Source organism: Euphorbia lathyris, chromosome 6, assembly GCF_963576675.1.
Source record: "Euphorbia lathyris chromosome 6, ddEupLath1.1, whole genome shotgun sequence".
Classification (NCBI taxonomy): domain Eukaryota; kingdom Viridiplantae; phylum Streptophyta; class Magnoliopsida; order Malpighiales; family Euphorbiaceae; genus Euphorbia; species Euphorbia lathyris.
The window spans coordinates 84,260,488-84,284,498 of record NC_088915.1 but is presented as its reverse complement, the minus strand read 5'-3'; the positions used below and the strand labels follow the sequence as shown (position 1 = coordinate 84,284,498).

The 24,011-nt window shown below is 33.0% G+C and overlaps 1 protein-coding gene and 1 long non-coding RNA gene across 2 annotated transcripts; one reads left to right on the top strand and one right to left on the bottom strand.

The window, feature by feature from the left end:
* The first annotated feature begins 4,006 nt into the window (after positions 1–4,006).
* On the top strand, positions 4,007–5,693 carry LOC136234043 (cytochrome P450 77A1-like). Its single transcript, XM_066023797.1, has one exon. The coding sequence runs from the start codon at positions 4,031–4,033 to the stop codon at positions 5,549–5,551; it is 1,521 nt and encodes a 506-aa protein (XP_065879869.1). The 5' UTR covers positions 4,007–4,030; the 3' UTR covers positions 5,552–5,693.
* Positions 5,694–12,142: 6,449 nt separating this feature from the next.
* Positions 12,143–12,942, bottom strand: LOC136234094 (uncharacterized). The gene is made up of 3 exons (XR_010691040.1): positions 12,730–12,942; positions 12,476–12,591; positions 12,143–12,368 (listed from the first exon to the last, which is right to left on the bottom strand). It is a non-coding gene; the product is annotated as an uncharacterized lncRNA (long non-coding RNA).
* Positions 12,943–24,011: the final 11,069 nt, after the last annotated feature.

The window sequence follows — 24,011 nt, the reverse complement described above, 5'->3', positions numbered from 1 at the left end:
ATAAAATAGAAGTTTAATCCTTTTGAAATTAGTATACTTACCATTTTTTTCGTTTTTCGATATTGTACCAAATAATAAAAAATATTTTATTTTTTTAACACAAAATATTTTCTAAAACGTAATATTTTTTTTTTTGTCAAATGAAAGGGACCTTAGTCTTTATTTATATGATATTTTATTTTTTCCAAAATTTCAAACAAAATTAATTAGTACAATATAGTACTAAAACTAATAAATAATAATAAATAAATGTAATTTTGCATGTTATAATGGTTTTTTTTTAAACATTTGTAATGTTACTAAAAAGAAAGGAAAAACTAGATGTTGATGTATCAATTTAGTACATGTCATTAAGTTAATCTTTGTCACAACAATTGAGTACAAAGCATGTTTTTTTTTATTTCAGCTTATTTTGGTACATTGATTTCTAGAAGCACGATAATAACTGAATGACGAATTTCGCAGATTCTTGTTTTTTGGATCATCACGAATGTAGTGTATTTTTTGTGACGAATTTCGCAAATTCTTATTTTTTGGATAATAACACTTTTGAGTTCGTTTGTTTAAATGTTATTTATTATTACTGTTTGCTGTTGGAAAAGCTGTGATTTTCTTCTATTGGAAAAAACTATTTTTCATGTATAAAAGACGAGCAAAAGTGCTTTAAGAGCATCTCTTTTTTTTTTTTGTAGGAAAAGGAAAGAAAAAGACAAATAAAAATAAAAAACCTAACCCAGGATTAGCCCAGGGAAGCTAACACCCACCACATCATCCAAAAGGAGAGAAGACAGGAATTCAGGAGGAGAAGACAAAGTTGAGACTCCCAACATCCTCTCATGGCCTTTAGCCGCAAGACGGTCTGCCACCCGGTTCTGTTCTCTGAAAATATGGCTGAAAAAGATGGAGTCAAAGGACGAACAAACCCTTCTAATACATTTGATTAAATTTTGGCTATTTAAACAAATAGCACTATTATCAGAGATTATTTTGATAGCTTCGAGGTTGTCAGATTCCACAAGCAACTTCTTCAAGCCCAGATTCATAGCAAGTCTGAGGCCAGAAAAGATCCCTCAAAGCTCTGCAGAAAAGGAGGAACCCATACCCAGATTCTGGGCGAACCCAGACACCCAAGCACCACCAGCATCTCTCAGAACCCCTCCAGCAGCAATTTTACCGTCCTTTAGACAAGAGCCATCAGTATTTAACTTCACCACCCATTCACTTGGCCTGCACCATCCAAAGAGATGAACAACCTTCTTCTGGATAGCCCTAGCTAAAGAATTCTCTTTGAAGCTATCTACAATAGTACAAATCTTTTTAGAGAAGAAATCAATCAAATTAGGAATAATAACAGTTTCTCCTCCAAAAATCTCTTCATTCCTCCATTTCCAAATCTGGTGACAGATAATAGCAAAGATGATATCACCATGTTCCAGATCGGCCAACAACTTCCCACTAACACCATCTACAAACCAGTCAAGATCAGAATTGGACAAGAAATCAGACAGCAACTGGTTAGGGAGAACTTTCCTCCACACCTCTTTACTCCTAACACAATCTCTAAGAGCATGGCAAATGGTTTCTTCATGCCATCTGCATCCACTACACGCACCAGACTCCACCAAATGGCGTCTTTTTCTATCAGTATTAGTAAGCAGCCTATTCTTGACACCAAGCCACAGGAAACTCCTAACGCGGTACGAAACTTTCAAAGCCCAAATAATCTTCCAAACATCAGGGTGCAAAGTCTCCAAATTTTGATTGAAGGCCTCAAAGGCAGATTTACAAGTATAAGCAAAAGTGCTTTAAGAGCATCTCTGATAGCCTCTTAGTGTGTCTCTTAAGTTAAATTTAAGGATAGAGGGTTAAAAATCAACTCCAATAATCTTTTAATGGCTTCTCAAATCACCGAGAACCTCGTCACCCTTTATATTAATAAAGAGTTTCTCTCCACTCTTAGTGTCTCATTATTTCATTTTTTTTATTAACAATTTATTATCGAATAGCTTATTTTTTCTCACTATTGGTAAATATAACAATAATTAATAATTTTAATGATAAAATAATAAATAATGAATGAATATGAGTAGTACCTAATTCGTAAACTGTTCGAGTTCGGTTCGATTAAAGCTCAGTCAAAGTTCGAATCGATTGGGCTCGGCTTGACCATTAATGAACCCGAATCAGAGCTTCCTTGGGTTCGGCTCGAAAGCTCGTTAACGGACTGAAGAGTTTTTTTTAATAATATTATATATATATAATTATAGATTTTTATTTTTTAATTAAATACATTTTTATTTTATAATTTCTTTATTAGTTTTTTTAATTAGTAACTTTGAACCACGCATAAATGTTTGGCCCAAAACTTAATTTGAAACTATATAGTTACAAACTACATGTTAAATTCGAATTTGTTAGATTCTGTATTTGTTTAATCTTATTATTTTGTTAAATTTGTTGTAGATTGTATGTTCTATTTTTTTTTTGGAGTTTAAATTTGATATTCTTTCCTTGCTGATTTTAAATAATAAAATGTTAATCATGTATAATTAAGTATATTCACAATTGTTTCAAAAAAAAATTCAAAACGAGGCGCTCGACGTGCTTCGAGCTCGAGCGGAGCTCCAAAATTCCAGGCTCGACGAGCTTCGAACTCGAGTCGAGCTAAGCCTGTCTCTGTTCGGTTTCGAGCCAGTTTGCGTTTTACCGGGATTTTAGCTTGCAAGTGAATGAATTTCCTTTCGTAAGTGAGAATTCAAATTTCACTTTTGACATTTTACCTGGATTTTAGCCGTAAAAGAAATGAAACTCGATAAAGAGATTTTCAATCTTTAAAGTTACGTTTTACCATCTTCGATTCGGCTCGATTGTACCCCTCTCTAGACTTATTTTATTACTTTGATGTGTGGAGGAGGATATATTGAAATAAATAAAAGAAAAGGAATATTTTTGTTATTTTTCTTACTTTAATAAGTTTGCCATGTTATCACGTCACAACTTTTCCAATGGATTATGAATTTCTTCTTCTTGGGGTTTTATTTACAATATATAAGTATAATTAAATTTGACTTTTAACATTTTTAATAAGCAGAGATTTGGTAATATATGAAATTCTACAAATTTAATTCTCATATTTTTGAGCAATGTCAATTTTAGTTATATATTAACGAAAATTTGAAAAATATGGTTTGACTATTATTTAACTGTTACATTAGACATTCTAAACAAGTTTATCGATAAATTCGAGCAGTTTCGTATATTTTTTATTATTTGTAATTTTTATTAGTAATACAATAACTATTTTAGACATTTTGATAAGAATTTTTTTGATTAATTTATATGTTGATTTAGTTGTTAATATTTTATTATATTATATTAAATATTCTAGACATAAATAATTAATGTTTGAAAGTTGATTTTAACTAATTTAACCAATTTATTTTCTTCATATTTTTAGTAACCTTAAGTTAAAATTGTTAAATTTAAAGGCTTAGTAAATCATTTATTCCCTGAAACTTATCCAAAAAAAACTAACTGGTCCTTGAATTTTCAAAGTGTATCAATAGCCCGATCAACTTATATAAAATGTAATCAATTAATCACTTGCTTGCAAAAAAAAAAGTAAATTGTATGCAAAAAATGTATTGCGTGCACCTTTACGTAATTAATAGAATGAATTAAAACATATTAAAAGTTTTTAATTGCTCAATCGTAAAATTTATCTTCTCTCGTATTAGAACCATATACCCTCGATTTTGGTTGTTTTACTTTTCTAAAGTGCGTACAACACACCTTCCGCATGTAACTGTGATTAATTGATTACATTTCACGCAAGTTGAAGGAGTTATCTGAACATTTTATGCAAGTTGAAAGGGCTATCGAAATACTTTGAATGTTCAGGGGTCAATCCAGCTTTTTGGACAAATTAGTGCTGAATCTACACCTGAACGAAAATATTAAAAGCATCCTCCAACTTCTTACATTTGTATATAAACACAACAAATCATTTCAATTGTAGATTTCCTCAACAATGGAGTTAGCAGATTTCCTCCTCCTTACTTTTTCCATCATCCTTCTCGCCCTCTGGTGGCGCTTCTACTTCCCCAGCTCTGCCAAATCCAAGAATCTCCCGCCAGGTCCCCCGGGTTGGCCGCTGGTCGGAAACCTATTCCAAGTCATTCTCCAGCGCCGTCATTTCATTTTTCTCATACGCGATTTACGCGCCAAGTATGGTCCGATCTTCACAATGCGAATGGGGCAACGAACTCTGGTTATCATCACCAGTCCCGATCTCATCCACGAAGCTTTAGTTCAAAGAGGCTCCGTCTTCGCTAGCCGGCCGCCAGACTCCCCGATCCGCCTGGTTTTCAGTGTCGGAAAATGCGCGGTGAATTCCGCAGAATACGGTCCTCTATGGCGAACTCTCCGCCGGAACTTCGTTACGGAGTTAATTAGTCCGGTGAGGATTAAACAGTGTAGCTGGATTCGAGATTGGGCGATGGAGAATCACATGAAACGCCTCCAAAATGAGGCTATTGAAAACGGTTGTGTGGATGTAATGGATTTGTGCCGATTCACAGTTTGTAAAATTCTGGTTTGTATTTGTTTCGGCGCTAAGATTTCCGAAGATTGGATTAAAGAAATCGACGCCGTGACAAAAGATGTTATGATGATAACAACGCCGCAGCTTCCCGATTTCTTGCCGATTTTTACACCGTTTTTTCGCCGGCAAGTGAAGAGAGCGAAAGAGCTTCGGAAGACTCAGATCGAGTGTTTGGTTCCTCTGATAAGGAACAGAAGAGCTTTTGTGGAGAAAGGAGAAAATCCTGACTCGCTCATGGTGAGTCCGGTCGGCGCAGCTTATGTCGACTCGCTTTTCTCGTTGGATGCGCCGGGGCGCGGCCGATTAGGAGAGGAGGAGCTTGTCACGGTTTGCTCGGAGCTGTTTGTCGCCGGAATCGATACGAGTACGAGTGTTCTCCAATGGGTTTTTCTCGAATTAGTTCTGAATCAAGACATTCAAGAGAAGTTGTACGGAGAAATCGTTGAAACCGTGGGGAAGAAGGGGCTAATCAACGAAGATGACGTGGACAAAATGCCGTACCTGAATGCGGTGGTGAAGGAGAGTCTCCGGTTACATTCTCCGGCGCATTTTACTTTATCACACGCCGCCACGGAGGAGACTGAGCTTGGGGGATACAAGATTCCGACGAATGTGAATGTGGAGTTTTATATTGAGTGGATGACTGAAGATCCGGATTTATGGAAAGACCCGGAGGTTTTCCGACCGGAGAGGTTTTTGGACGGCGACGGAGTTGATGTGGACATGACCGGAACTAAGGGGAAGGTGAAGATGTTGCCGTTCGGGGCGGGTCGGAGGACGTGTCCGGGTTTGGCTCTTGGTTTGTTGCATGTAAACTTGATGCTTGCTAGGATGGTTCAAGCTTTCAAATGGGTACCCGACCCGAGATTTCCACCCGACCCACGTGAGATTTTTTCATTTACTGTTGTGATGAAAAACCCTCTCAAAGCAGCTATATTACCTAGGTAAAAAAGATAAAAAGTAAAATGTGTGAACAGAATGCGGTTAATTTTTGTGTATGTGTGTTTATTTTTTTTTTGGATATTTATTACAAGTTGATGATCTAAATACTATTTGCAATAAAAAGAAAAGGCAAAAATCATATTCAGCATCTGAATTGTCTTTTATGCACTATTTGATCTTTATTTTCTATCACAGGACTATTAAAATCAACTTTGAACATAAAATTTAATTAACAGAGTGTTATTTGTTTGAAATTTTGTTTTTAACAATTCGAAACAGATTTTGATTTCTGTAATTAACGTGACTATAGGAAAAATGTAATTTGTAAAAACTTAATTCGAATTGTAAAAAATATAATTTTATATGTTTTTTTAGCCTGAAAAACAAATTGATGAGTGATTCATTGTTAAATTCTTGCAAAATAATAGTATCAGATATTTGATATCTATGGTCCGATGTTTAAGTTAATCATATTTGGTGAGAAAGAGAGTCTGTGTATCAAATTATATATTGCATTCTTTTTTTTGGTAAGATATATTGCATTCTTTTATACAGTGGTGTTATTAACTGCCGGAGTTTATAAAATTTAGTGGACCGTTGTTTATTGACCGTTTAATATATGTAAAACACGCTATAATATATTATCTTATACATGTCGTATATCTAATTAGTCAATTGAGCTGATTGTTATGTAAGAGAAATGAATGTACACAACAGAAATGGAAAGTCTTGTATATATATATATAAGTTCATATTGCAAATATCAAAATATGTATGGAAAGTTTTTCATTTAATATGGAGAACTGGATGCTTCTAATAATTTCCTTTTATATATCTACATTATGTATTGCGTTTTTTTATATAGTGATATTTTTATCATTACCTGATGGAGTTTTTTTAGTGGAGCGTTGTTTGGAATTGACCGTTTAATATATGCAAAGCACACTAAAATACATTATCGCATATTTGTCGTATATTTAATTATTCGGTTGAGTTGATTGCCACATAATATAAATGAAAGTACACAAGAGAAAGAGAAAGAGAAAGAGAAAGAGAAAGAGTGTTATGTTTTTTTTTTTTTATCATTACCTGATTGAGTTCACAATATCTAATAGATAGCTATTTGGAATTGGCCGTTTAATATATGTAAAGCATGCTAGAATATATACGTGCCGCAAGTGGCGGAACGAAGAGGGGCTAGCCGGGCTGGAGCTCCGAGTAAACCCCAAAAAATGGTGAAAAATGAATATTTTTGATCCCCCGTTTTAGAGCTGGTTGGGAACCTAATTGCTTCAGTCCCTCCCATTGTTCGACAAAGTGAAGAATCAAGTCTGCGTGTTTTATTTTTTATTTATTTTTTGTTTTTTTAATGAAATAAAACGACGTCGTTTCAAGTGAAACGATGTTTCATTTAGTGAAATAGAAATAGAGATTAAAATTAGGAATTTAGTGTGTTGATGTATTTGGAAGCTATGAACTGCTCTCTTTCTCTTCCACCGTCGTTTTCTTCAGGTCATTGTAATACATTTTGCGCGCTCGAAAAAGTTGGTCCAATTTGCTGCTTGGGTTGGTTTGCAAGCTTGAAAATCTCTCTTTCGTCCTTCGGGCAAGTAAGAGGGTCAAAGTTACTTTAGTTGATTTGTAGCCTTAGGTTTGTGTATACAATACATGATTTGTGTTTCAATAGGTTTTCCTTTCAATTTGACTTGATTAATTGATTAATTGCTAATTTGGTCTGAATTTAGTACTCTATTCTTTTCGTTTAATCGAATTATAAAAAGTATCAAAAAAAAATCTGTTTAGAATTTAAAGAATTACTAGGTTGTTGAATTAGGTATGAATCGAGAGAGAACTAAGAAGGTTGTCTTTTGATATATTCTTAGACAAATTGTCAAAAGGATTAGTGCTCCGTTGTTTTCATTTTTGTTCAATCGAAAATTTAAAATTGTAGATGATAGAACTATTGGAATAAGTTTCAGCAATCATTCTTAATTCTTAAGGCCATTTAAGATAAAAGAATACTATGAAAATTGGGTTAAAACAGAGAATCAAACAATCTATTTAGTCTTCTTATAAAATATAATTATCGAACAAAAACATATAAGTTTTTTTCAAGATGCTACTCCTTTTCGTGAACATATATTTTTGTTCGTTTCAAACTATGTGTTTTAGTTTTTTTTTTTTTTTTTCCTCATTGTCTCATTGGCTATGGGTTTTTAGATTTGGTTTTGACTATATAAATTTTATGTTGTTAAATATTTAAGTCCCGGGTCAACCGGGATCCTGGTTCCACCACTACCTACCGTATATCCAATTAGTCAGGGTGAACTGATTGCCACGTAAGAGAAATGGAAGTACACAAGAAAAAGAGAAAGTCCTAGAACCCGTTTGGTTTACTTTTTGCTTATTATTAGCAATTAATTCTATTAATCGATTCGGGCCTCGTTAAATACTTATTTATACAACTTGTCACTCCTTTATAAATCCATTCGAACCTCGTTAAATACTTATTTATACAACGTGTCACTCCTTTATGAATATTTTCTTCCCATTACGTATATGTGCAAAAAGACCAATGAATAATAACATTATGTATATATGAAATGAAGATAACAATATTTATGATTACGTCCGTTAATAATGAAATAAAAATTGGCTCAACTTTCAAAGAGTTAAGGTAAAATTCCTATTAACGGCAAATGTTAGTAATTTTGCATATTGGTCCATAAACATATAAATTGTGCTTATTTAATACTCACCTACTCAACTAAATTCCATACATAAATTTTTTTACGACATGTATTAAATTTGTATACGATCTATCTATTATTCATTTTAAACTTCTATTTTCATCGACCAAATTATAGGGAAAAAGACCTCTTATACTTATTCAGTATATACTAGACATAATATAATTAATTTAATACCTGAGATTGACAAGTTAATAATGAGATAGGCATAATATATATATATATATATATATATATATATATATATATATATATATATATATATATATATAAACCATTACTTACAATCACAGATTTTTCTTTTGGGTAAATTACATCCATGGCCACTGAACTTTACATATTTTAACATTATGGTCACTGAATTTCAATTCTTAACAGTATGTATGACCAATGAATGGGTAAATTACATCCATGGCCACTGAACTTTATCAATGTTCATATTATGGCCACTCAACTTCATTTCTTCCTGGTATGGCCACTGAACTTTACACTTTTTAACACCGGTGGCCACTTAATGCCTCAAAATGATCATTGACGGCTAAAAATAAAAAATCCAAAACGTTAATGATATTTTAAGGAATTTTAATTCTTGAAAATTTTTGTTTTGAGGTCATTTAGGTGTTGTTTGGTTAGGAGAGACAAAATGAATTTTTAGAAAAGAGAAAGCTCCAAAAAATATGATTTTCGAAAATAAAAAATGTAGTTTCATAATAAATGTTGTTCTGAACAACTTTAATTCTTGAATATTTTCATTTTAAGGTCGTTACCGATCGTTAACGGTCATTTTGAGAAGTTAGTTAAAATTGAGTGGTCATCGGTATTAAAAAGTGTAAAGTTCAGTGGGCATACCGAGAAGAAATGAAGTTGAGTGGCTATAATGTGAAAATGGGTAAAGTTTAGTGGCCATGGGTGTAATTTACCCACTAATGAATTTTATATTTTTTAACGCCGGTAGCCACTCAACTTTAACGAACTCCTTAAAATCATCGTTAATGACCTCAATAGTAAGAATTAAAGTTGTTCAGAACGACATTTACCATGAAATTATATTTTTTATTTTCCAAAATCACATTTTTTATGAGTTTTCTCTCTCTAAAAACTCACTATCTCTTCTAGCCAAACAACATCTAAATGATCTCAAACGAAAATTTTCAAGAATTAAAGTTTCTCGGAATATCATTAACTTTTCACTTTTCGAATTTTTTATTTTGAGACCGTCAACGGCGGTTTTGAGACTTTGAGTGGCCACTAATATTAGAAAGTGTAAAATTTTATAGTGATACCATTAAAAATTAAACTTCAGTGGCCATAATATTAAAATGGATAAAGTTTAATGGTCATGGATATAATTTACATTTTTTTATACGGTTTATTTTTTGGAGTATTAATTGCACCGATATGGGGTAGTTGATAGCCTTAAAAATCTCAACTGTAAAATTTATTTTCGCCCAAATATATATTTTAATTAAAATTTGGATAAGATGAAAATATATATATTTATTTTTAATGTTATAAATGATATAAGTATAATATTTATTTGGGTCTCTAAACTAAAAATTCAAATCAATTGGGATTTTAAACTCTCAAATCATCAATCAGTCGTTGAAGTAAAAATTATCAATTGAGTTCGAATCCTAAGCAAAAATCATCAATTGAGTCCTCAATGAAAATCATTCGGTTGAACAGTTTCAGAGTCTTTTTCTCAAATCTATTTTAAACCAAATATCATTACAATACATGTCAAACAGTCACAGTTTCTGATTTTAGAATAAAATAAAGACTCAATTGATGATTTTTTTCTTAGTTTACAAACTTAATTGATGATTTTGATAATTTAATGTCCGAACTGATTTTGAAGTTTTAATTTAGAAATCAAAATGAGTGTTATGCCAATAATATAATTATATTTTTTTATGAACAGATATAATTATATTTTTATTATTTACAAATTCAACCAATTTTATTTTTAACTATAATTATATTCTATGCAGTTATGAATCTAGTTATTCGTCGTGTTATCATTAATATATCCACATGAGAAAACAATTAAAAGAAAGTTCAAATTTCTTTTTGTGTGTATACATGTTTTTAATGTAGGGTAAAACATGATTTTTTAGGGTTAATTACGAATAACTACGGTGTGGTTTGACCGATTTATAGACCGATACATGTGGCATTTTTTTTTGTAAATGCAATTATGTGGTTTATAAAATTTTGTAAACCAATTCAGTGGTTTGCAAAATTTTGAATTTGAGTTCACTTTGTCAAAATTTGGTCAATAACGACCTCGAAATGAACATTTTCAAAAGTTAAATAATATTTTAAGCAACTTTAATTCTTCAACTTTTTATGTTTGAGGTCATTTTGGTGTTGTTTTTTTTATGAGAGAGAAAGATAATGTTTAGAGAGAGAAAACTCAAAAAATGATGATTTTGAAAAAAAAATGGTTCCAAAGTAAATATGATACTAAACAACTTTAATTTTTGAAAATTTTCATTTTGAGGTCGTTATCGGTCAAATTTGACAAAGTAAAAAAACATGTAAAATTTTGCAACCATAAGATTGTGTTTGCAAAAAAAAATCACAAGTACCGATCTGTAAATCGACAAAACCACAGATTAGTTATTTATAATTAACCCATTTTATTATTATTATTTTTTTGTATGTGTGCGTAGATGTATCTTTAAGTTGTTGCTAATGAGTGATAATATAATATTCGTATAAAGTATGTATATATATATATATATATATATATATATATATATATATATATATATATATATATATATATATACACACACGCGTGCTCGATTAATAATGATTGAAAATTTACATAACTTTTAAATGTTAGTTTATACCATTTATGATGAAGTAAATTTGCTCTTTTGCTCCTATTGTTGACACATATTTTTATATGTTATCCCATAAAATTTTTATTTAATTAAAATTTGAAAAAGACAATGAAGGGGTTGCGGTCATAATTATGCTACAAGGGAAAGATTGTTTTTATTATAGTATAGTAGCATAATACAACAGAGAGAGATCAAGTGTCTCGATATGTAAAAACAAGTTATTTATATGAGAACATTAATTAATGACAGTATTGTAAATATTGTAAACATCTCGATCTCGTTTTTCTGTTTCTTTTTTTTCTTCCTCTTCTATTCTTTTTGTTTCAATTATTTGTTTCTTCTCCCTGATGGTTTTATTTTGGTTTAGACGAAAGTGACAGATAAAATTTGGACCCTTCATGGCGTTGCTCATATTCTAGATTCTATCTGTTTCAATGTTATGCATAAAACTTTTTAGAACACAACATTATTTAGAACACTACAAAAAAAGGGTCTATTACGACGCTAAAATTTATGGCTTAACGACACTTTTCAGTGTCTCTAAATGTTTACCCACGCTTTTTAAAGTGTCGTCACAAGTGTCGTTAAATCACGTGTCGTTAAATTTAACGACGCATTACCCTTGTGTGGGTAAATTATAGCCAACGACATTTTGCATACAAATGTCGTCATGCTTCCGACGCTAATATTTTAAACGTCGCGATTTTTTGCAATTTATTTATATTTATTTTCAAAATTTCTAGTACGTTTAAATAAAGCGTTGCAAAATTCAAGACACATAGTTTTTCTTACGTCATTCTTTCACTACAAAAAAATTCATAATGTCTTAAACATATCGACATTTTAATTTAAAAGCATCTCCAAACTCGGACATTAGATTATACAAATACCTACATTTAACTAGATAAAAGTCTATTAGTATATTTTAAGGACATATTTTTTAACATCTCTAAAACTAAGACATTTCTATATGAATTATTTATATTAATAATATTAATTCAATTTCAAATGGAACACCGAAAGAAAAAATATACATGAACAACCACCTGAATGTCAATAAAAGAATACAACATTTTATGAAAAAAAATGTACACAGAAAATCATTACAAAGATCCCGGATAAAAAAAAAATACATATTTGAATAGATATCAATCTACAAATAACCAAATCTGAAGCTTGAGCAGTTAAGATTTAATGCGCATTTCGGCCTCTCTTCCTCCACTGCAAAAATCAAAAAAGGAGAGAAAAATTAGCATAGAAAATCAATACAAATACAAGATAAATGAATTATGAACTCAGTATAGGACTAAAATGAGATAAGCACATACCCCTTCTTCCTACAAGACTTCCCCAACCACACATGGTCAGTTTCAGGTGGAGATTTCTTTCGAGCTTCCATAGCAGCCTCAGATTTCGCCTGACTGAGGCTTCAATTTTCATCATACTTCAAAGAATAAAAAACTCAAAGATCATTCATTAACTTGGACATATTGTGCCTATTAAAAAAATGGAAACTGATATACAAAGTATAACTCATATAACTAAATGTTGCACATCGAAAAAGATAATTCGTTCAACTTACCTAATCTTGATCTGCCGTACAAAAGCATCTTGTTTCATGGGTCTCGCTAATTTAGTTCTTAAAATTGGAAGCGAAATTGAAAGAGGAATTCCGAGAGAGATAAAGAGATACAAACCTTGAAGAGAATAGTTGAATTAAATTTCGCTGACCATGGAATGAGGCGGCTATACATGGAAGATGAAGGAGTAAAAGAGAGGAAGGGATGAAAGATTAGGTTAGTAATTGGGGGTGATTAGGTTTACTTTTCCCAAATTATGTTTTAATCGTGGACCACGTTTTAACGCACAACCAATAATGGATTATAGAATATGTTAATTTAATTTCTCTTTTTTTCTTACTGTTGATGTAATTTTTTTATTTACATAAATAACGAAAAGAGGGTTTTTTGTTCAAAAAAAGAAAAGAAAAGAGGGTTTTCATAAATATATAGAAAAACAACATTAACTATAAAATATATCATTAAACAAATGAAGAATAATTTTTCTATGTAAAAAAGAGAAATAAAATAGGGTTTTTTTTATATATATATTTATGCTAACATATAACGAGATTTATTAATAATTTTTTTAAAATAGTAGTAATTCATTTTCTTGACATAATTTACTAAATTGGAATTAATTTATGTAAAGTTATATAAAAACTTATTGATTTCATGAAAAATCGAGTTTTACGTAAATTTTCTATTTTTAGACACAATTTACATAAAGTTAGATTTAATTTACGACACACATAGAATAAGCGTGGTCGAATTTTTGAATATGGGGACAAAACTACAAAACGTCTTCTACTAAAAAAATATTAGGACACCTTTTATTGTCATAAAACTCAAACTGTCTATAAATTAAAAAAAATACCGACATTGTTTTCTAAATATGTAGTTAAATTTTTAAAAGTGCCAATAAAAAATTCAAAGTGTCATTGAGTGGTTATAAAATGTCATATAAAAATAAAAAAAGCGTAGCTGAATTTTTAGGTACGAGGATAAAAAAATAAAAAATATTTAAATAAAAACTATCGAGACACTTTCTCATGACACAGATTCTATACCGTCTTTAAATTTAAAAAAATACCGACGCGTTTTTTAAAAACGTGGCTAATTTTTTTTAAATGTCATCACATAATAAAAAGCGTCATTAAGTAATAATAAAATACGACATAAATACAAAAGTGTGGCTAAATTTGAAAATATCAAGACGCATACTGAATAGCGTCGCTAAAAAAGTGTCGTAATAGATCCTTTTTTTTTGTAGTGGAACATCTAATTTTTTTTAGAACATAGGCTATAAAATATAGAACATATACTCTAACGTAGTTCTGTTATGGATATGTTCTAAAACGATATGCTCTACAACTAATGTCCTATGTTCTAAAATTAATGTCTTATGTTTAAAATTAATGTATTGTGTTCTTAAAGTATATTTCTAAAAAGTCACTAGAGTTCATGCATAAAACTTTTTAGAATACAGACTATAGAATTTAGAACATATATAACATTATTTAGAATATTTTACTTAACTTTTTAGAACACAAGTTTAAAATATAGAACATATACTCCAACATATGGTCTAAAACTAATGTCTTATATTCTGAAGCTAATTGTTTATAATATTTTACTTAACTTTTTAGAACACAAGCTTAAAATATAGAATATATGCTCGAGCATATGTTCTAAAACTAATCTCTTATGTTCTACAATAATACCATTAATAAGTGTTATCACATAAGAATCATTCTCACATAAGGAATGTATTCTTACCCAAGCCATCCCTTGATACAATAGTAGCCAAATTTTAGGAAGAAGGTTTAAATTTACTTTTATTATTTTTAATTCACCCAAAAGGTACGAAATAGTGTAATTTTATCTGTAATGTTGTAAAACGAGATCAATTTTACTCATACATAAAAGAAAACAACGTGTTTAAATTTTAGTCATACAATAAAGAGTTAATTTTATTTTTTACGTGATAAATGGTATAATTATATTCTTATTGTTCGCAAGTTGGACCAGTTTTACCTCTAACTACAATTATACTTTATACATTCATGAATCTTGTTATTTCCACTCTACTTATTTCTCATATTATCACTAATTAGTAACATGCCAAAAATATGTGTATCCACGTAAAAAAACAATTAAAAAAGTAAAAAAAAAAATGTGTGTACACATGTTTTTAATATGGGGTAGAATATGGGATATTATGTTTTTTAATTTTTTTTCCACGTGTATATACGTATCTTTGAGTTGATACTGATGAGTGATAATATAATGTACAGATGAAGTAGATAACAAGATTCATGATTGCATAGAATGCTTCATTAATAATGATTGAAAATTTACACTATTTTGAAAGATTAGCTTATACCATTTATACCGTTAGAAGTAAATAACTCTTAACTGCCCATATTTTACATATTTTTATACATTATCCTATTAAAAATTTATTTAATTAAAAGTTGAAAGAGACAATGAAAGGGTTGCGGTCATGATTATGCCACACTTCAGAAGAGTTCAAACCATTAACCTCTGGAATCTAGAACTGCTATAAACCTTAGAACTAAAAGAGCAGCCAGAGAAACAATAGATAACAGATTCAACCTCCACTCCACAAGACTTACAGATTGGGTTAATATTAACATACATGTTCACCAACATTTCTATTACAGGGATGACGTTCCGCCAAGCTCACCAAAAAAGATTACGAAATTTAGAGGAGATATTTAAATTATACAACTTTTCCAAAAAGATTTATCATCATCGTCATACTCCAGGCAAAAGGCTTTATAAGCGCTCTTAACAGAATAATCCCGTGATGCTCCAATAGTCCTCAATAACATGTATAAAAATAGGGATGATGAGAATTCTGGTCTGATCTTCAAGTAGAAAAATATCTCGGATTAAATCCTCATCTCATGTTCTAGCCTCAATAAAGAAAAGAGAACAACCTTTAACTTCAACAATAGAAAGAGGAAGAGGAGTGATATGAACTTTATAAGTTCATATTTTGTGTGATTATTATAAATTTAAATGTAATGATTTATTATAAGTATTAGTATCTTATCTCTTTTTATGTGTGCTTTTAGTGTTTTAGTTTTTTAGAAAGTTATTGCCCCAAATCATGGTGTTATGCATGAAGAAATGAAGATTTTAAGCTTCTTGGAGTATTTGCTGAAATTCTGTGTCGCGGCCGTTACCTCTATCATGATCGCTACCTATTGCTGAGTCATTTTTGAAGTCCTCTGTCGCAACCATTGCACAGAAAGCGGTTTCAAATCACCCAGTTTTGCTGAAAAGTTGTGTTACTTCACGAAAAGGCCACCATGTTTCATCCAAGAGTCATGTACTTCTAGATGGGTTCTTAAAGAGTTACAACCTTAGGGAAGAGTGCATCAAATCTATAAAAAGTATGAACTAAATCAAGTTAAGAGTTAGACATTTTTACATAAAAAGGAAGATCAAGTTCAACATTCTTTCAAGTGGAGTTTGAAGATAGAGATCAAAGAGGAAGAAGACAAATATGTAAAGGATTGAGAGGTCATCATTCTATTTTCTATATATTCATTTCTTCTTGAATTATTATATACATTGTTATATTTATGATTATGAATGATTTGTATTAAACCATTTCAAATGTTTTAATTTGCTTAATAGAATTTCATTTGCAAAGTTTATTTATATGATTGTTTTCAATTAATTTATTAATTGACATTCTTAAGTAAAAGATTAAATTAAGGAATTTATTCCTAACTAAGATTGTAACGAATTGATCATTTGATATTTGCTAAGGAGACCAGAATTATTGGATATTTGCCATATGTTAATCATTACGCTTGAAATTTTATATGTTAGTTTAATTAATTCCATGAGTGAGAACTAGGTTTTAATTGCTCATATAAAATTGCCAAGTAATGTAGTTTATGTCTAGAGAGTAAATTGAAATTTTATATAACTTAACATGCAATATTAGTCTAATATGTATGTTTAAACAAATTAATAACTGTTAAGCATACGACTCTATTTTTAATACTTCACTCATCTATATTAAAATTGGTCTTTTAATTAAATGATATTATTTCAATCTATACTATATATAATAGCGGAAGCTGAGAGAATTGATAAAGAGTATTTTAGAAGACTTTTCGCTTAGTTAGCATCATATGAGAGAATCTATGAGTTTAAATTATTTATATTAATAATAATTAGGAAATTGAAATATCATATAACTACTATATTAATATCATAAACACTATTTCAGTTTATTGTTAAAATAAATTCATTAATTACACAATCTATACAAATTCTATCAAATAGTTTCATCAATTCAAAACCTTGAATTATAAATAGCATCTCATGTTTCATATGCAAACTGAAATATTCCATATTTAGCTTTGTTCTATAAAAAAATAAAAATAAAAAGTGATTTGTCACGTAATTTCCTATTTCACAATTGACTCATATTCCATGTATATCTCAATTTCCTAAAGAATTGACTTATATTCCATATTTAGCTTTGTTCTGTAAAAAAATAAATAAAAGGTCATTTGTCACGTAATTTCCTATTTCACAATTGACTCATATTCCATGTATATCTCAATTTCCTAAAGAATTGACTCATATTCCATATTTAGCTTTGTTCTGTAAAAAAAATAAAGTGGATTACTAAACCCAGCCCCAATTTCACACTTCCAGCCCCGGAAAAAGACGTAACCGCCCTTTAACCAAAAACTGAAAATTCCAATCCCTCCCAAACTCTCTCAAAGTCTCCCAAATACATTTTCATCTGAATCAAAGACAATACGTTTGATGGAAGGCAATCCGTTATCACCGGGAGGAGACGGGAGTGATGCTGTGTCTGAAGCCGAGGTATTTTTCCGATTGAACTTCATTTCATTTCTGTAATTTGAATTAAAAAAAATCTGGTTCGACACTCGGGCGTGTGAGAATCACGCCTCACCATGTGGTGGGGCGTATGAGTATCACGCCCCACCACATGGTGAGGCGTGATTCTCACACGCCCCACCATGCGGTGGGGCGTGATACTCATACGCCCCACCACATGGTGAGGCGTGATTCTCACACGCCCCACCGCATGGTCGGGCGTGATACTCATACGCTCCACCACATGGTGAGGCATGATTCTCACACGCCCGAGCATATTTGTGACTGTTTTTCGGGTTTAGACACTGAAACGTTGTAGAAATATCACGTTTTGGAATGTAATGTTCGTTATTTATCATTTACAGGAGGTTTCATGGGAAGAATTTGATGGAAACGGCATAGATTACAGTTCACAGTTTTTCCCAAACAAACGTTTCAAACATATCATGAAGCTGTTAACTGGGCAAAACAGACGGCAATTGGGATCGGGTCCGAGTTAACCACAGCGTCGCACAAGACGGGGCGCAAGTCAAAGTGGATATTGGTTAAATGTGCTCGTGGTGTTAAGAATTATAAAAGGAAAAAGGATATGGATATGGATGTTATACTACGGAAGAATACAAAAACAAAGTATTGTGGTTGCAAATTCCAGATAAAGGTTATGGAAATCACTGAATTGGGCGGTTGGGTGGTGAATAGGATTCCTAGAGATAGAGGACATCACTGTCATCAGTTGGCTGTATATCGTCAGGGCTACAGACAGATGAGCGGACTAAGCCCGACTTCCAAAAAACTTGTTCGTGAAATGAGTTCAGCTCAAGCTAAGCCTTGTGCTATTTTTGCTGCAATCAAAGAAAAACATCTGGAGGATTGCCCGACACAAAGACATATCTATAATTACAGGGAGAAAATCAGGACTGAGAGCTTTGAGGGTCGGGATATAATCGATCAGTTTTATCGGCTTGCTATAGATAAGGAGTACATACATTGGACACAAGCGGTGCCGGGCAGCAATGTTGTGACTCACTTATTTATGGCACATCCAACATCGATCACATTGTTCCGATCTTATTACTTGTTTGTTGGTATGGATTCAACATATAAAAAACAAGTATAAGATGCCATTCTTTGAAATCATTGGAATGACGCCTTCAAACAAAAACTTCTTGATCGCCTATGCAATCATGAAGGATGAAACTGAGGGTAGTTATATGTGGGTGTTACAAAAATTGAAGCTTTTGCTCCAACCTGATGTGCATCCGAGCCATTGCTACAGACCGGGAGTTAGGACTGATGCGACCGGTTCGTGAGGTATTTCCTCATAGTCATCATTTATTGTGCACATGGCATATTAATAAAGATGTGGAGGATAGAGTGGGCAAGTTGTGTGGAATGAAGAGGTTTGGTGAAATTTTTAAGAATTCCAAATGGAAACGTATAATTGAAGCCCCGACAGTAGCCGAATATGAGGCGGCAGTGGTAGCCATGAAGAATACTACTGCCAACTGGCCTCATGTGATAGAGTACGTGGAGACCACATGGCTAGTGCATAAAGAGAAGTTTTGTCGAGCATGGATGAACAAGGTGTTGCACTTAGGAAACACCACAACCTGTCGAGTGGAGAGTTCACATGCACAGTTGAAACAGTGGTTGAATTCATCTACTGGTGCACTCGATACAGTGTGGGCGAAGGTGCACAAGGACATTGAGGCTCAGATCGAGGCGATCAAGTAAGACATTTATTCTGTTATTTGCTTTAATCTTTTAAAATTTAATACATTAGTTTTGTAATCCTTCACTGTATATAATCAGATACTCACTCGATGACTCGAGAAGAAGATCTGCGGTGAATCACTATGGAGCACCTTTCATGTATCTCGACTTACACGTTTCACATTATTGCTTGGCTGTACTAAATGCTGAGCTCAAGCGTATGCACGGATTGAGTATGGATGTGGTAAGTGAATGTGGATGCGTGTTGCCCATGACTCATGGCATTCCGTGTGCATGTGAGCTTAAAACATATATTGACACAGATGAATCGGTCCGTGTTGACCGCATCCATCCTTTTTGGAGATCTCTTGCATTTGAAAGGTTGAGTGACATACCAGTTACTGCTCCAATATATGCTGACGGGTCTGAGGATCTCTTGTGGAAAAGGTTGAAAAATTAGATCCTTCAATAGTGCGTAGCATATCGATGTACATTCATGATCAGATAAACCCGGAACAGAGTGGCTTCAAAGAACCTGAGGTCAAAGACACTGTTAGGGGTAGACCAAAGGGAAATTCATCGACGAAATGAAATCCGAGTGCATGGGAGTACAGTCAACAAGGTCGAGCATGGTCATTAGGTTCGAGGAGTAGTCGTAGTCGAGGCCGTTCCTCATCCTCATCTGTGCATAACAGCCAGATGCAAGGTATATTTTATTTCATTAATATATATGTTGAAGTTAAAGTAAATATATTTTTATTGATGAATTTCATATATTAATATTTTCAGTCGGATTTGATGCGGATATCGCCGGTTACCACCATTTACATCGGGTTCAAGGTCTCATCATACCATTTATTACTGGATTCCATGATGTTGTAGCAGATGGTAACTGTGGATTTCGTGTTTTAGCCGATGCATCACCTATAACCAAGAGGAGTGGAAGCTGATGAGAGTGCTCATAGAGATTGAGATGCGGGCAAACCATGATCTGTATGCGCCAGTGTACGGGAACGGATTTGATGCTGCCCTCACACGTATTAAATGGAGAGGAGAGGGTTGTGGTGAGTCCCACTGGATGGTGAGTCTGGATGACTTATATGCTGCTGCATCTGTATTGAACGCAGTAATATTCCTCTTTACTACACAACAGTTAGGATGTTGCACTATACTGCCGATGCGTTCGGACGATGGAAGACCACCAGAGCGAGAGATTGTGATTTGTCATTTGGGGAGTTATCATCACTACATACGTCTTTATTTACATCCTACGTTTCCAGTGCCTCCCATTGCCACCCAATGGCGTTTATTTTGTCATCCGAGTGTTCGTCACTTGGAGAATCTATACGCTGAAAGGAGAGAGGCTTGGACTAGATTATATTAGTTTTATATGTTGTAATTAATAATATTTATTAATTAACTTATATTATTTTTACTGATTTTAGGACTAAATTGTATGGTATTTTTAGGTTTTAAGTACAATTTTGTAGTTACGGGTTTAACGGCCTATTTACGGGTTTAACGGCCTATTTACGGGGTTAAAAAGCTATTTTTTTTGCCAATCCGACACGCGGGCGTGTGGCTATCACGCCTCACAGCGTGGTCGGACGTGATAGACACACGCCTCACCGCGTGGTCGGACGTGATAGCCAACTGCCCGACCTTACGGTAAGGCGTGGGGCCATCACGCCCGACCACACGGTGAGGCGTGATATCTATACGCCCGACCACGCGGTAAGGCGTGATGGCCACACGCCCGCGTGTCGGATTGGCAAAAAAAATAGAAATTTCCCTCCCCAAAACCCATGAAAGGGCATTTTCGTCCTTTCACGGGGCTAGAGGTGGGAATTTGGGGCTGGGTTTAACAACACCCAAAATAAAAGGTGATTTGTTACGTAATTTCCTATTTCACAATTGAGATATATTGTATACATGGAATATCAGTCATGTTGGATACAGATACATAACCAAGGTGATTATGCCATAAAATGGACAAAGCTAAATATGCTAATACATTTTTAAAATAGGAAATTACTTGACAAATCACCTTTTATTTTTTTATTTTACATTAATATAGTTTGCTTTTTTTTCTATCAATAGAACACGTTTGTCTAATACTATTATCAAATATTCAATTTCTATTTTTGTTTTGTCAAACGGTTAGAATTAAATAAACATTATATTTTTTTATATGCAAAATTAAGTATATCAGATAATTATATGTTTCAATTTTCTCGGTTTTGTTTTTCCTTTTCATTTTTTATGCTTTTCTAGTTTTAGATTAAAACTTTACCCCGTCAAATATTGATTTTCTGTAAACAAGAGGAAATAATTGAGTGATAGTGAGTAATAACTGTTTTCCTCGTGGGATTGATAGCTTTATTACTACAAGGGAACCGTGCACTTGTAAAAAATTCCTTAACAAGGAGTAATAGGGTTACATGTAGGCCCACTTAATAACCATGGATCTGAACCAATACACACTGAATTTCCATCACCAATTCCCTGCAACCTATTGATAGGAGAGTATGAGCTTCAACAATACTACTCCACACAAAATTGGGGTTATGACCTTTCGCAGCTTTTAGCCTTGAAGATCTTTGAAACAAGAGAGTTAGGCTTTGTAAAAAATCTCCACCCTTATTTTCCTAACATGGTTAGATTTAATTCTCTCAATTTCTTGAAACCCAAACGTCCACAATCCTTAGGACCACAAAGACTGTACCATTGCAACCAGTGTATCCTTCTATCACCTGACTTCCACCAAGAAGCATTAAACATACACTCCATTTCTTGACATAGACCAATTGGTAGAAGGAAAACGTTCACTGCAAAATTGGGAATGCCATGAATCATAGTTTTCAGTAAGATCTCCTTACCCACCCAAGATATAAGCTTAGAATGCTAAGATTGAATACACTTCCACGCTCTGTCTTTAATGAACTCTCTATGACTTCTCCCAACCAACAAAGAAAGACCCAAATAATGACTAATTCGTAGTCTCTAAAACCCTTAACATAGAACAAACATAATTTCACTTATTAGCCCTAACATTTTTGCTAAAACAAACAACATACTTCCTATAATTTACCATTTTTCCTGAGGCTAACTCGCATTCCTGAAACACTTCTTGCACCGTCACACAATGCTTAATTGTAGCTCTGAAAAAAGGTAACAATCATCTGCAAAGAAAAGATGATTAACAATAGGAGCTCCACGAGCTACTTGACAACCATGCCAGAGGTTCTGACACTCCTTATGATGAATAAGAGCATTCAACCCTTCAGCACAGAGGATAAAAAGGTAAGGTGATAAAGGATAACCTTGTTGTTGAAATATAATTTCCACATAGATTTTGATTATGACAAAAATATTAAATTAAATTTATATCTCCATAATTAATAACACATTAAAAAAATGATTTATTTATACTGATGTGTTTGTTGAAGTGTTCGATTAATATAAGCAATAGTTCAAAGATATTAAATTGGGCCTTAAGGCTTAATCCAAACCCATTGTCAAGAAGGCTTGTGAATCAAAGCATTAAGCCCAGATCATAGAAGGATCCATAAGTCTTCCAGCTATCTCAAAGACAAAGGCATTCTGGAAGACAAGAATCAAGCCACGTTGGATAAGATCACCAGACGATGTACAGAGACAGAGTTGACCTGCACATAACTGTCATTGCCCTCACCTAATAAGGAAAGTTTCAGAACCACAGACAGTTTGTCTCCTGGTCAACCTGAAAACTCTGCCTGATTTGGTTAGACCAAGAAGACTGACTCCGACCAACTCTGCACAACAGCGCAATAGACAAACCAACGGACAAAAGATAGAAGATAATTGGCTATTGGCACTGGCCTCTAGAAAGTGAAAACGACAGTTGAACTTTTTCCCTCTCAACAATTATTTTGAATTTCGAAGTGATCCCTGCCTCAAGTGTCAACTATAAAAGGCCTCTCATTTGCAACCTTGGAACCACACTAGAGAGAATGATCTTTAACGCAAAAATCTCTGAGTGATTAACTTTTGAAGTTCCAAAAGCAAAACAAAAAGCAAGAACTACTTTACACACATGTTCATGTTGAAACACCTTTCCACATAATTTTGATTTGACAAAATTGTTTAAGTGTAATTAAAAATATTCTAAACACACTAAGTTTAAATGCTTTGATTTATTCTACCAATGTGTTTGTTCAATGTTGAGTTAAATTGTTTATAAGACACAAAGATTAAAAGGCCCAAAGCCCAATACGGAAGTCAAAAGCCAAAGTCAAACAGTTTAAGGCAACTCGGCCCGCGTATGTCAAAACGTTGTCGTTATGTACAAAACGCAACTCAGCGGAAGAAGGATCTAGTAGACCTTCGAGGAACAATCGGGACGAAGCTGCTGAGTTGATTCGACAAAGAGTACAAGACAGCAGCTGAGGAAGAACAACTTCCAGACAAAGTGTTTCCACTTTGGGTAAAGTTCAGAAGACACAGAATGCTGTCTAGTTGACCTTACCATAAATGGAGAGACATTCTGCCGAGCTGACCAAAAGCTGACCGAGGACAAAAGATACTCAAATCTGATTGGCCGAGAGCTCTGAGCAAGACAGGATGACAACGACAGGAAGCTGTTTCCCTCCAACGGTTATTTCGAAATTCGAAATGACCGATGCCTCAGACGTCTCTATAAATAGAGCCCTTC